The sequence below is a fragment of the Haematobia irritans genome, chromosome 5 (assembly GCF_050003625.1).
Source record: "Haematobia irritans isolate KBUSLIRL chromosome 5, ASM5000362v1, whole genome shotgun sequence".
Classification (NCBI taxonomy): domain Eukaryota; kingdom Metazoa; phylum Arthropoda; class Insecta; order Diptera; family Muscidae; genus Haematobia; species Haematobia irritans.
The window spans coordinates 157,961,508-157,975,511 of record NC_134401.1 but is presented as its reverse complement, the minus strand read 5'-3'; the positions used below and the strand labels follow the sequence as shown (position 1 = coordinate 157,975,511).

The 14,004-nt window shown below is 29.6% G+C and overlaps 1 protein-coding gene across 4 annotated transcripts in view; it reads left to right on the top strand.

The window, feature by feature from the left end:
• 14-3-3zeta (tyrosine 3-monooxygenase/tryptophan 5-monooxygenase activation protein zeta) overlaps window positions 1-8,720 on the top strand; it is a 50,183-nt gene extending 41,463 nt beyond the window's left edge. For 3 of the 4 annotated variants that reach the window (XM_075310799.1, XM_075310798.1, XM_075310800.1), the window contains exons 5-7: window positions 3,507-3,630; window positions 3,820-3,983; window positions 7,200-8,720. In XM_075310799.1, the coding sequence (XP_075166914.1) occupies window positions 3,507-3,630; window positions 3,820-3,983; window positions 7,200-7,355 (444 nt within the window). In that variant the 3' untranslated portion in view covers window positions 7,356-8,720. Of the gene's footprint in view, window positions 1-3,506; window positions 3,631-3,819; window positions 3,984-4,307; window positions 4,472-7,199 lie in introns of all 4 variants that reach the window. The other variant, XM_075310801.1, reaches the window with a different exon arrangement.
• Window positions 8,721-14,004: the final 5,284 nt, after the last annotated feature.

Below are 14,004 nucleotides of genomic sequence, written 5' to 3'. Positions count from 1 at the left end.
ATGTGAACTAAGAGAAGTTAGAAAGGTTTAGACTATCCATGGCAGAGAATATGAAAACTTACACCAAACATTATGGATTTTTTTTTGTATTCGGCATATTTGTTAAACGGGAACTACTTTTAAATAAATGACAAAAACTGAATTCCCGTTTTTTTCAAACTCCTCTTTGGATGTTGTCCAAAATGGATTAATCGACTTTGTGTATTGGTCAAACTCGACTTCTAATTTTGGAAAAAATTTATATTCAAGTCTCTAATATCACAATGGACTGAATAGTCTAAGTGCAATATCAGGATGCCACCTAACCTAAGCCCCTAATAATTGATTTGCGAATACCGGATTCCATCTACGATAGCATTACCAAAGAAGGTGGATTCTAGGACTTTTTTTATGTTCGTGACTTTTGTAATGGTGTAGAAGTCGTACAAGTCCAGGTACACGATGAAATTGTTTCCAAAGTAGTAAATCATACAAAATAGGTTATACGCCGAAAACAATCTTGTCAAGCGTCCCACTTATATTTGACCATACGGGTGTCTTCCATTTCTTCAGTATTTTTTTAATTCCCTTCAAGGAAATATATCCTTATTATAGCTGCCGCCTTAATATTTATAGTACGATTTTTCCTTCGAAGAGGTGATCTTCATCCTGTAAACATTTTTTCGCAGCGAGTTCTGAGAAGAAGAAAAAGTCGTTGGGGACCTAGACCTGGAGAATATTAATAAGACCCACTACTGATGTCGTTGGCACAGCATCCTGCTCAGTGTTGCTCAGTGTATTGGGGATTTTCCCCCAAATTGGGGATATTTTTTCGTGAATTGGGACGAAATTTCTGAGTTAGGGACTTGGGGATTTGTTGAGGAATTTCCATAATTTTGGGGATTTTTTCGTTAAATAAATTTAATCTTTTTTAACAAAATTTTATTTGTATTGAAAATTTTCTCAAAATTTTATTTCTATAGAAAATTTTCTCAAAATTTTATTTCTATAGAAAATTTTCTCAAAATTTTATTCTCATCTAGAAAATTTTGTCAAAATTTTTTCCTATGTGGACATCAAAATTTTATTTCTAGAGAAAATTTTGTCAAAATTTTACATCTATAGAAAAATTTCTCAAAATTGTATTCCCATATAGAAAATTTTGTCAAAATTTTATTCCCATCTAAAAAATTTTGACAAAACTTTTTTCCTATGTGGAAATTTTTATCAAATATTTTTTCCTATGTGGAAATTTTCGTCAAAATTTTATTTCTATAGAAAATTCTGTTAAAATTTTATTTCTATCGAAAATTTTGTCAAAATTTTATTTCTATAGAAAATTTTCTCAAAGCTTTATTTCTATAGAAAATTTTCTCAAAATTTTATTTCTATAGAACATTTTATTAAAATGTTATTTCTATCGAAAATTTTGTCAAAATTTTATTTCTATAGAAAATTTTGTCAACATTTTATTTCTATAGAAAATTTTCTCAAAATATTATTTCTATAGAAATTTTTCTCAAAATATTATTTCTATAGGAAATTTTGTCAACATTTTATTTCTATAGAACATTTTCTCAAAATATTATTTCTATAGACAATTTTCTCAAAATATTATTTCTGTAGAAAATTTTCTCAAAATTTTATTTCTATAGAAAATTTTCTCAAAATTTTATTTCTATAGAAAATTTTCTCAAAATTTTATTTCTATAGAACATTTTCTTAAAATGTTATTTCTATAGAAAATTTTCGCAAAATTTTATTTCTATAGAAAATTTTCTCAAAATTTTATTTCTATAAAAGATTTTGTCAAAATTTTAGTTCTACAGAAAATTTTGTCAAAATTTTAGTTCTATAGAAAATGTTGTCAAAATTTATTTATTTATTTTATTTTCATTATGTAATTTGAAGCCACATAGCGGCCAATTTATGTAAAATTGTATTTCTATATAGAAAATTTTGTCAGAAGTTTATTTCTATAGAAAATTTATGAAATACCTCTTTGCAAAATCTACCAAAACATCAAAAATTCTACCAATCTACCAAACAATAAAAAATCTACCATTTCTGGTAGAATTCTACCAACTTTGGCAACGTGTTACCACCAAATCTTACTACTTGAATATTTAGAAGTAAATTTTCGTTAATGCAAACAAGGTGACCGAACTCCTATTTTCATATCTCCAGCATTTGGAAGACGATCCATCAGTTTCTTGGTGTTGTGGTTCGAAATCTTGCTGGATATGATAAAATTTTAATTGTTAAAGTATTAATGATTTTCTACAGTAGAGCCTTTTGCTTTATTTGTTTTTTTGTTAAAAAAAAAAAAAACTTGTCAAAAATGTATTGGAGATTTTTTTGACGATTTTAAGTTTAATTTTGGTATTTTTGGGGACGAAAACATCATAATTTGGGGACTAGAGTCAGAAAAATACCTGCTACGTAGCCAGTATGACTATACTCCCGCAGCGATGTTAGGTCGGAACTGTTCCGGAAGTGCTCCGACTCCAGGCACACGTAAATCTCACCGAAATCGAACGATGACGGATCTGGTTTAGGCAAACTGAAAGGGGTATCTCTCTACCCCGACTCGGACCAAAAGGAAATGGAGAAGGCTCCCCGGTATGTACCTCCTCCAATACAAAAAGACAGACGAAATAACATATACACTGATGTGGCAGCAGTTGAGCTGGAGCCATCGGATCAATCCGAGAACCCGAGAACGCCGTTGAATTGAGCCCAGGGCATTGATTTGGGGTGTCTTGGCGAAGCAAAGCCAAGACAATGCAACCGTTCAGTCTTCCAAACAATTAACGTTGTTGATTGTCCTTCCTTTTTTACGGTATTCAATGGAAACCATTGACCCCATAAAGTTTATGCCATTCATTTAAAGTTATGTAATTCATATTTCCTCGCTTTGGAGAAGGGATTGTAAAAAAGGGAATTTTTCTACTTTTCCAAAATTTAAAAGTCGACTTTCTCCAATTTTGGAAAAGCTATTTTCTAATTGTCTTGGGATTCTTGCGAGTATTGAAAAATAGACTTATGACATTGCTAGACTATTTCCAATTTTGGAAAAGTCAATATTTCAATTAAAGTCCACTTTTTTATGTAGTACAAGAAGACCTAAATCATCATATTCCCTTTTCAGTTTCAATTCGACCTTTTAGTAAAAGTTCGATTTCGGTTACAATAAGGTCGATTAATCGCTTTTGGCCAAAATCAATAGTTGATTTTCAAAAAAAAAAAAAAAAAGATCATGGGTCGATTAATAGATATTTAGGGGACTACAAAATGTCGACATCGACTTCTCTCTTTTATTACAAAAGGACGACTAGTCGAAAAGTTTATTATCGACATTTAGACTTTATTGTATATTGTCTACTCATTCTTTTAACATATTTTTTTAATTTGCTTTAAAAGTATTTTTATAACACTAGGTTTGGTGTGGACATTTTTTTGTATAGTTTTTATTTATATCAATTTTTATTATTTCTAAAATTGTGTTTTTTTTTTTTTCATTGCAGGGTCTTCTTGACAAATACCTAATTTCTAAAGCTAGCAATCCAGAAAGCAAAGTTTTCTATCTGAAAATGAAGGGAGATTATTACAGGTATTTAGCTGAAGTAGCCACAGGAGATGCCCGCAACGGTAAGTATTCAAATTCTATATGTTATGTTCATATTTTTTGTTAGAGTTCTTTTAAAGAAATTCAAAAGATTTATTCCCATTTTACATATGTGTGTGTGTGTGTGTTTGGGAAAAAATCGTTTGCAATATGATTGATAGAATTGTTTTCTTCTTCTTCTAATAATTGAACATTTTTTAATAAAACTTTAGCCGTTGTTGACGACTCCCAAAACGCTTACCAGGATGCATTTGAAATTAGCAAGGGTAAAATGCAACCAACACATCCCATCAGATTGGGTCTTGCACTTAATTTCTCTGTCTTCTACTATGAGATTCTGAATTCTCCAGACAAAGCTTGCCAATTGGCCAAACAGGTTAATAATTTTAATAAAATCGAAAACAACAAGCAGCACAACCAAATAAAGAAATATTTCAAAACTACAAAATATTTTCAATATATATATGTAAAAATTATAATCTACTATATATATAGAATGCATCATGTATAAATTGCAATTTCAATGGGAAGAGTCTTAATTATTTTCAAATAGATTTTAGCTCTTACTCAGCAGATACTCTGTTTATTTTTTTTTTCTTCTATTTTTTGTTTATTAGATTTCTTTCATACGATCAAAATAACCTCATCCTATATGTCTTTGTTTAAAATATTCTATTTTATTTTTAATTTTCAATTGTAGCCGTGGTAGAGGATTCGAAAAAGGCTTATCAAGAGGCTTTCGATATTGCCAAAACAAAAATGCAGCCCACACATCCCATCAGATTAGGTCTTGCTCTCAACTTTTCCGTCTTCTATTATGAAATTATCAATTCGCCAGCGAGGGCTTGTCATTTGGCTAAACAGGTTTCGTCATTTTTTTCTATACTACATATTTATTGAAAGCTTTATTGCTGGGCCTGAGAATTAAATGTTTACCAAAGCGTGCCGCCTGTTCCAAAGAAAAGCAAATGGATTTCTGTTGAGAAAAAAAAAAATAATAAAACAACCCCAAAATATTATTGTAATCCATAGTCTAACTAAACACAAACAAACACAGTTCATTGTCTAACCCCTTTTTGCATAAATAGTGAATTTTACCTAATGGCCCTTGTATTTATATTTCAAAGAGACATGCCTATTCAGCGCCCATTTCTTACTGCTTGCCTTATTGATAACATTTCTACGAGTCCCTCAATTTTATTTACTAATGAACCACTTTCTAGTTGAAAAATAAAATGCATGTTTCATTTGTGTTTACTAAAATTTTGTAATTGTTATACCCAATCTCATAATCCGTGCCTTAGTGATTGTTGAAATTCTATTTTTTCACATTTTTATCTTCCCAAATTAGGTGTATATAACTGAAACAAGCAATGATATTTTCTAAAGTTAATTTCCAAAGATGGCATGTCTGGACTTCTATATGGAAGCCTTTTATTTGGTTAGAAAGTTTTTAATCCAATGAAATGTTTAATTCAAATAGATTTTTCACATAATAGATCAATAGGAAAGTTCCAGACTAACTATTCAAAATCGATGGGTTTGATAAAATTTGATTTTTTTAATTCAACAATTTACAACAAAAAAAAAATTTTTTTGTCAACATTTTATTTCTATAGAAAATTTTATTTCTATAGAAACTTTTGTCAAAAATTTTATTTCTATAGAAAATTTTGCCAAAATTTTACTTCTATAGAAAATTTTGTCAAAATTTTATTTCTATAGAAAATTTTGTCAAACATTTTATTTCTATAGAAAATTTTGTCAAAATTTTATTTCTATAGAAAATTTTGTCAACATTTTATTTCTATAGAATATTTTGTCAAAATTTTATTTCTATAGAAAATTTTGTCAAGATTTTATTTCCATAGAAAATTGTTTCAAATTTTTATGTCTATACAAAATTTTGTCAAAATTTTATTTCTATAGAAAATTTCGTCAAATTTTATTTCTATAGAAAATTTTGTCAAGATTTTATTTCTATAGAAAATTTTGTCAAAATTTTATTTCTATAGAAAAAATTTTGTCAAAATTTTACTTCTACAAAAAAAATTTTGTCAAAATTTTATTTCTATAGAAAATTTGGTCAACATTCTATTTCTACAGAAAATTTCAAAATTTTATTTCTATAGAAAATTTTATTTCTACAAAAAAAATTTTGTCAAAATTGTATTTCTATATAGAAAATTTTGTCAAAATTTTATTTCTATAGAAAATTTTGTCAAAATTTTATTTATATAGAAAATTTTGTCAAAATTTTATTTCCACAGAAAATTTTGTCAAAATTTTATTTCCATAGAAAATTTTGTCAAAATTGTATTTCTATAAAAAATTTTGTCAAAATTTTATTTCTATATAAAATGTTGCCAAAATTTCTATAAATAATTTTGTCAAAATTTTATTTCTATAGAAAATTTTGTCAAAATTTTATTTCTATAGAAATTTTTGTCAAAATTTTATTTCTACAGAAAATTTTGCCAAAATTTTATTTCTATAGAAAATTTTGTCAAAATTTTATTTCTATAGAAAATTTTGTCAAAATTTTATTTCTATCGAAAATTTTGTCAAAATTTTATTTCTATCGAAAATTTTGTCAAAATTTTATTTCTATAGAAAATTTTGTCAAAATTTTATTTCTATAGAAAATTTTGTCAAAATTTTAATTCTATAGAACATTTTGTCAAAATTTTATTTCTATAGAAAATTTTGTACAAATTTTATTTCTATAGAAAACTTTGTCAAAATTATATTTCTATCGAAAATTTTGTCAAAATTTTATTTCTATCGAAAATTTTGTCAAAATTTTATTTCTATAGAAAATTTTGTCAAAATACCCCTTTATGAAGTTTATCTCTTATTCGATTCGACTTGAAGGCTGGCAATCACCTAAAGATTCGTTGGAAGTTTTAATGCTTTCGTCGGCACGGGGTCACCCACCTGTAATATCAAAATACACTTTAACTAGATTTCGTTCGCTTTTTTATTACAACCGGCATCGAGCGCAAAAAATATTAGGAGTATTTTTTTTCTTATAGTCATTGTTTTATTATGAAAATTCATATATACCAGGCAAAAACTTAATTGAATTATTCAATTCTGTGGACACAAATCCTATCTGGACTCTGATCTGTCCTATGGCAAATAATTTTAAATTGTAATAATTCTAACCAAGCGTCTTTTGAAGGCTGCCTTATAGAATATTTTTTTTATTTTTGTTATTTTAATTTAATTCTTAAATATTTTACTTCGTATTTAAATTTTCATATATATTTTTATTATTATTATATTTTATTTTACTATCAATATTACATTAATTTACGTACTAATTGATGTAAAGATTCTGTTGCATATTAACTAACACCCCAAATGTTTATTGTTAAATTCCATTTTGTGTTTGATTATGCCAAGACCATTAAATTTACTAATCCAATGTAAGGTGGTTATGTTTTTGGTATTTACTTCTTTTGATATAGTCGCATCAAACAAATCAAAACAATTTTTTTTTGAAATATTTCTTTATTCGTTGTTGCACTTAATGCCAATTTGAGTAATTTGAATATATACTAATAAAAATTTTTGTTTATATGTATAGGCTTTCGATGATGCGATAGCTGAGCTCGATACCCTTAATGAGGATTCATACAAGGACTCAACGCTCATCATGCAATTGTTGAGAGATAACCTGACCCTCTGGACATCAGACACCCAAGGCGATGGCGATGAACCACAAGAAGGTGGTGAAAACTAACAACCAAACTAAATTGTTTCCTTTTTAAAATGACTATGATAAAACAACAACAACAAAATTAAAACAAGAAAATATTTTTAAACAAAAATCAACAACAACAACAAACAAAATCCAAAAATTCAGCAAAAATATTTTAAATTAAAATTCAATGCATAAACAACAGCAACAACAACCAGATCATTTTAAATGAAAACCAACCAACAAGAGAAATAACTCAGAAAAAGTCCTGGATCTTCTAACAATAACAAATTACCAAAACAACAACACATGGTCAATGAAATTATAAATCATCCTACAGTTTTCTTCTTCACAATAAAAAAAGGAAATACCTATGTTTTTATAAGGAAAAATTCAAAAGCAAACATAGAGAGGAAGAACGAAAAGCTAAAGCAAGGTAATGGTGTTGGCAGAAGGCAATTTGCGCTGTAAAGAAAGGAGTAAAGGAGTTAGAAGGAACTTCAGTATTATTGCTTGTCCAATTCTCTCGAGTTGAACAACCAATAAATACAGAGCCAAGTGTATCAAAAAACAAAAACAACAAACTCATAATAATACGTCATTTGAGATTTAGCGCAGTTTTCCACTCTTCTTTACTTTTTTCTTCTAACAACCAACACCACCACAACACATCCTTTGTCCACCTACCTTTGTTCGTCGTACGTTTTTCGTCAGTAATTCTACCAAAAATTGCATGAGTAATAACAACAACAACAGCAAGAACAACAGAAGAGCTACAATAACAACCATTAGCAATAAACAAGTGCAAAACAAACAAAATTGAAAGAAAAATCAACAGTTTTTATGATCTATATTAAAAATATATTTCTTTTATTGTATATTTTTAACTAAAACATAATTTTTTTCTTTGTTTGCAACAAAAAAAAAAAAAGAATCCACAACAAAACTTTATACATACAATTCGTGAAACAAAAATTGATTGAAAAATCATAATGTAATTTTTTTTTGTTAGGCAGAGCATTATTATATTATTTATTATTTTTTTAATAAATAATTTCATTTTGTTTTTTATAATAACCAAAAAAAACTTTAAAAATAAAACAGTTACTGTTTTGTCGTTTTCATTCATTATTTTGCAGTAAGATATAAAACAAAACAAGAAAAAAAGCAGAGCTTCTATTTCGGTTTTGAAACTCCCCAAGCCCGTGCTCCTAAAGCAGGGGCCAAAGAACTGCAGAGAAGTAGAATAACAACAAAACAAATCAACAATATTGTGTTTATATAGTTTATCCTCTTTTCTGTGTTCTTCTTTTTTTTTTAATTTTGGCATAATTTATCAATTCATTTTTTTATTATTATTATTAAATTTCTAAATAAACCAGTTATTTACGTTGTCTTTACGTAAAATTGTTTTTGTTGTCTTTTTGAATAAGTGTGTCTCTCCATTATAAGCCACGCGCGCATACGTTTGTTTTTTTCTTTTTTCAAATTTGAGTTTTGAAACAAAACGAAATGGAAAAAGGAACATAAACAACACTCATCCATACACAATATCCTCTCTCATATGCATCAGGGGCGACTGAAGCTACCGCCTGCGCCGTCGCCGCCACCACAACCAAAACATCCTATTCTATTACTACGTTTATTATGATTATTCAATAATAAAACCCGCTAAAAATCCTTAAATAAACTATGTTAACACATAAAAAAAAAACTTGAAAATCCAATGTTATTTTTATTTGAAAAGTTTCCCTTATCTCTCTCTGCAAGGTTCATAACGTATGCGGAGTTATAAAATTGTAACTTAAGCTAAGGCCTAATTAAAAAAAAATTGCAAAATTTCTAGGCAAACAATGTAAGACAAAAAGTCGTCATTGTTAAAAACAAATTTTTTAAAATGTCATTAAATTTCATAGCTTTACCTTCTGGCTCTACTTTTTTTTATCAAAAGTAACGCCTAGATCTTTGCTTTTCCTAAATATAATGCAGTTTTATATTGCTGGTGACAATGGGCAGCATTAGTTGACTTGGCTTTAATGTACATACATAAACTCATATTAATGTTAAGCTTTTTAACATTAACATAAATAGCCGACAGCGCCTCTAGCAGGTAATAGTGGCAACTCATTGAATTGAAAATTGTTTGAATTTTTATAAAAAAAAATAATAATAATGGACTCATTTATTTAATTGCAAATCTTCAATGTTAAGTCGTTTACACACAATTCTATTAATTTAATTAAAATTGTAAAATTTAACACGCGTTTTTAACACATCGCGTCATTGAGGTGGATTTAAATAGTGATTCACTATGTTTTAAAAAAATTGTTGCAATTTATTTCCGCATACGTTTTTTTGCCCAAGACATATGAAAGCATCTTTCTAAGAAATTTTCTTGTCTTGTCTGTCTGTATAAAAACATTTCACGTTATTTCTTCTGTAATTTTCTTTTAAATTTTCCATAATTTCCTTGAGGTAAACTTCCTCTCATTTTCTATGTACTCAATATATAATTTATTGCCTATTCTCTACCCCATATATATAACATACTTCATTGCCTATTTCCCCAAATCGTACAGCATTTGTAAATTTTCTTAAGAAATTTATATTGGCAGGCAATTGATTAAGAAAATATTTTGTGAACATGAAGAATATTACTATTAATCTGCCATATAAAATAAATTTTAGTAATTTTGCTAAATGTATTTAACAAAATAAAAGGCAAATCATCCTTGTGTATTCAATGAATATAAAAAAAATCTCTGTGTATTTATAGATGTCTTATAAAAACACAATGTTAAAATTGAATGTATAAATGTTTATATTAATAGATAAAAAAAATTTTTGCATAAAAATTCCAGCAAAATAACAACTGCTAATGATACAGGTTTTCCTTAAGTTATTATAGAGAAGTACTCACAATTTCTCTATGGTAGATTCCCCCCTCAAACAATGTGGTACATATTTTGTTGTTGAATATTTTAGACTTTCTTACGATTAATGGTAAGTAAATGTTATTTGTTTTTTTTTTTCTTCTCTCTAGCTCTACTATATTCGATTAGACCACTTTTTGCAATTTAACACTTATTTCATAAAACTATTGAGTAAAAAAAAAAAAAACTACCAAAAAATGTTGCAAATTTCAAACCCAAAAGAGTATTGACTTTATATTATTATATACATGTGTATGTGAAATATCATATTTTCGTTTTTATACTGTATTTGTTAATAGAGCAAACATTGCTTCCTTAAAAAAGAATAAAACAAAACAAAAAGCAAAGCATCTCCATGAAAAATTCATTAATTACAAAAAAAAAACAAAAATTCAAAAATTCTCACTAAACATTTTTCATTACATTTTTCGTACCAAAAAAAATGTCATTAAATCAAAAAGATTAAACCTAAATATTTGCTTTATAAGATGACGACATTTTTATGCGAGACCGTCTTACGACTATCACGACTCGTTGCTCTCGTAAGACTCGTTCATGCGAAGGAACTCTTTTTTTACTCTGCTAAAAAAAAAGAGTTTTTGAATGCAAGATACATGCCTATAATTTACAAAACAAAACCAAAAATATGATTGTCCACACAGCAAGATAACACAAAAAATTAAATAAAATCATATTTTATTATAACACATACAAAAACCAAAAAAAAAGAAAACGTAAATGTATAAAACAACAACAAAAGACAAATTCACTTACTTGTGAATAGCATAATTTTTCATGAATTAAAACAAAACAAAAGACAAAAACAATTGGAGGAGAAGATTGATAAATTATTTAAGTTTATTGAAATTACAGTTTCTTAATTATCCAAAAAAAAAGAATAAATAAAGACTAAAATCGAAAAACTAAAATATTTTTTTGTTGGCTTTGCGGCGTGTTGGGTCACTTTTTGTTGGAAGAGAGGGGTCATTATTAAAAATATTTGCAACTCATCCCAAATTCCACTGAAAAAAGGTAAACCATGGCTGATTCATTTTGGTGTTTTTGTGGTTTGGAAGATTTTCCCGAAAGTCCGATATGTACCTCTAGCGAAAATTCCGCTACCCATCAGGAATAAAATTGTATTGCATGCAACAAGAATTTTTGCAATAGTGTCATATCGAACCTAAAGGCCGATATGCAGCTCTAACGAAATTTCCGCTACCCATAAGAAATGTATTGCTATATTTGCTAACGAAAATTCCGTGAGGCGTTATTATCGATAGTTTATATTTTGCTCTCATAAGAAATACATTACAAAACTGTGTTATTGGCACGTAAGTGAAATTTGCGTAAGAGCCGCATACCAAGCTTTAAGCCCTCTATGTTGTCACTTTTGCTACGGCATTTAAGACCATGTTATCGACTATAGGTGTGCGCGTGGCTGAAATTTAATTCATATTCACGAAATGAAAACCAGTACTCACGCACGAACTACTTTTAAAGACTCACGCGCACGCACGATTCACGACATTTTCCAAACGGAAATCAGCAAAGGTTACAAAATTCAAAAATAGAATATAGTTGGAGTGCTAAATTAATTTCAGTTAACATACGAGTATGAATTAAATCTTGATTTTATGCGCTTTACAGATTATCAGTTATTCCGGACGACAGTGCTCGTGTCGAACATATGCCATATATTGTGCACATTATAAGTCCGAAGGCATAATCGATACTGCTGCATGTTTATGGGATCGATAACACATTTACCGATTATTTAGTCATCGCCGACAAGTCGTATCGATCCGACACACTGTAAGATTCTTTACAAACACCGACATTCCGTCCGGAATAACTGATACTCTGTAATGCGCTTTACAGACTATAGGTTAAGTTACATACTATGCGTTAATGCGTCCGTTGATTGAAGAGTTGAATCTTCTCTTTGAAAGCAATAGTTTTGTTAGAGTGCTTCAAACTGAAAAATATCAACCCTTCCATCAACGCACGGATTGACGCATGGTGTGTAATTCAACCTTATCACTTATTCCGGACGACAGTGCTCGTGTCGAACATATCCCATATATTGTGCACATTATAAGTTAAGTCCGAAGGCATAATCGATACTGCTGCATGTTTATGGGATCGATAACACATTTGCCGATTATTTAGTCATCGCCGACAAGTCGTATCGATCCGACACACTGTAAGATTCTTTACAAACACCGACATTCCGTCCGGAATAACTGATAGTCTGTAAAGCGCATAAAGCGCATTATTCGTAAGCGTAATTTTGCAGAAATTTTATTTACGCACATTCACGAACCGATTTTATTTCTCACTCACGACATATTTATTTTAGTCCCATTCACGCACATTCACGAGAGTTGCTTTGGATTTTATTCATGACTCACGTTATTCACGCGTGTCACGAAAATTTCGTGTCACACGCACACCTCTATTATCGACTGTTCACCTTTTCTCTATAAAAAAACAAGAATTTTGTACGATCTTATTGATAGTTTACATTTTATCGCGGAAATTTCGCTTGCGTGCCAATAATGCGCTTTACAGACTATCAGCTATTCCGGACGGAATGTCGGTGTTTGTAAAGAATCTTACAGTGTGTCGAATCGATACGACTTGTCGGCGATGACTAAATAATCGGTAAATGTGTTATCGATCCCATAAACATGCAGCAGTATCGATTATGCCTTCGGACTTAACTTATACTGTGCACAATATATGGGATATGTTCGACACGAGCACTGTCGTCCGGAATAACTGATAGTCTGTAAAGCGCATAACACATTTTGCAAAATGTAAACAATCGATAAAAACGCCTCATGGAATATATAGCAATAGCGGAAATTTACGCTAGAAAATAAAAAAAGAAATAACCGATTACACGAGTCTAATGCGCTTTACAGACCATCAGTTATTCCGGACGACAGTGCTCGCGTCGAACATATCCCATATATTGTGTACATTATAAGTTAAGTCCGAAGGCATAATCGATACTGCTTCATGTTTATGGGATCGATAACACATTTACCGATTATTTAGTTATCGCCGACAAGTCGTATCGATCCGACACACTGTAAGATTCTTTACAAACACCGACATTCCGTCCGGAATAACTGATAATCTGTAAAGCGTATAATGCGCCGTCAAGAATATAATGGTGTTTTCTTTTCTGAAAAAAGTGCTTTGCCTTCATTTTGTCTGTACAGAATGCGCATTTATAAATGTTACCAGCAACCTAAAAAATGCTATCATTTCAGCGGGCAGAAAAGAATTCAAAGAAGGAAACAGGGCAATGGCAGCACTCTCGTTTGTTGGCAGTGCTGAAAATGCCCGTAATTTGCCTCTATGCGTGGCGCTATTTTCACAACAGAATTCGAAGCCTTTTCGCACTTTTGCCTGTTTTTTTTAGAAAAGAACCTACAGAGTACATTTTCCGGGCAAAATGCAAAAAAAGTGTGCATTTTTTACAAGAAAAGAAAACGCCATAAGTTTTGCGGACGGAATGTCTGTGTTTGTAAAGAATCTTACAGTGTGGCCAATCGATACGAATTGTCGGCGATGACTGATTTAGGTAAATGTGTTATTGATCCCATAAAAATGCATACTTTACAAACACAGACATTCCGTCCGAAAAAAACTTATAATCTGGACGACGCTTATCGTCCATCGCAATGGTTATATTTACACACTTAGCCGTCTGAACGGTCCATCACGTTTTTAATGACAAATTT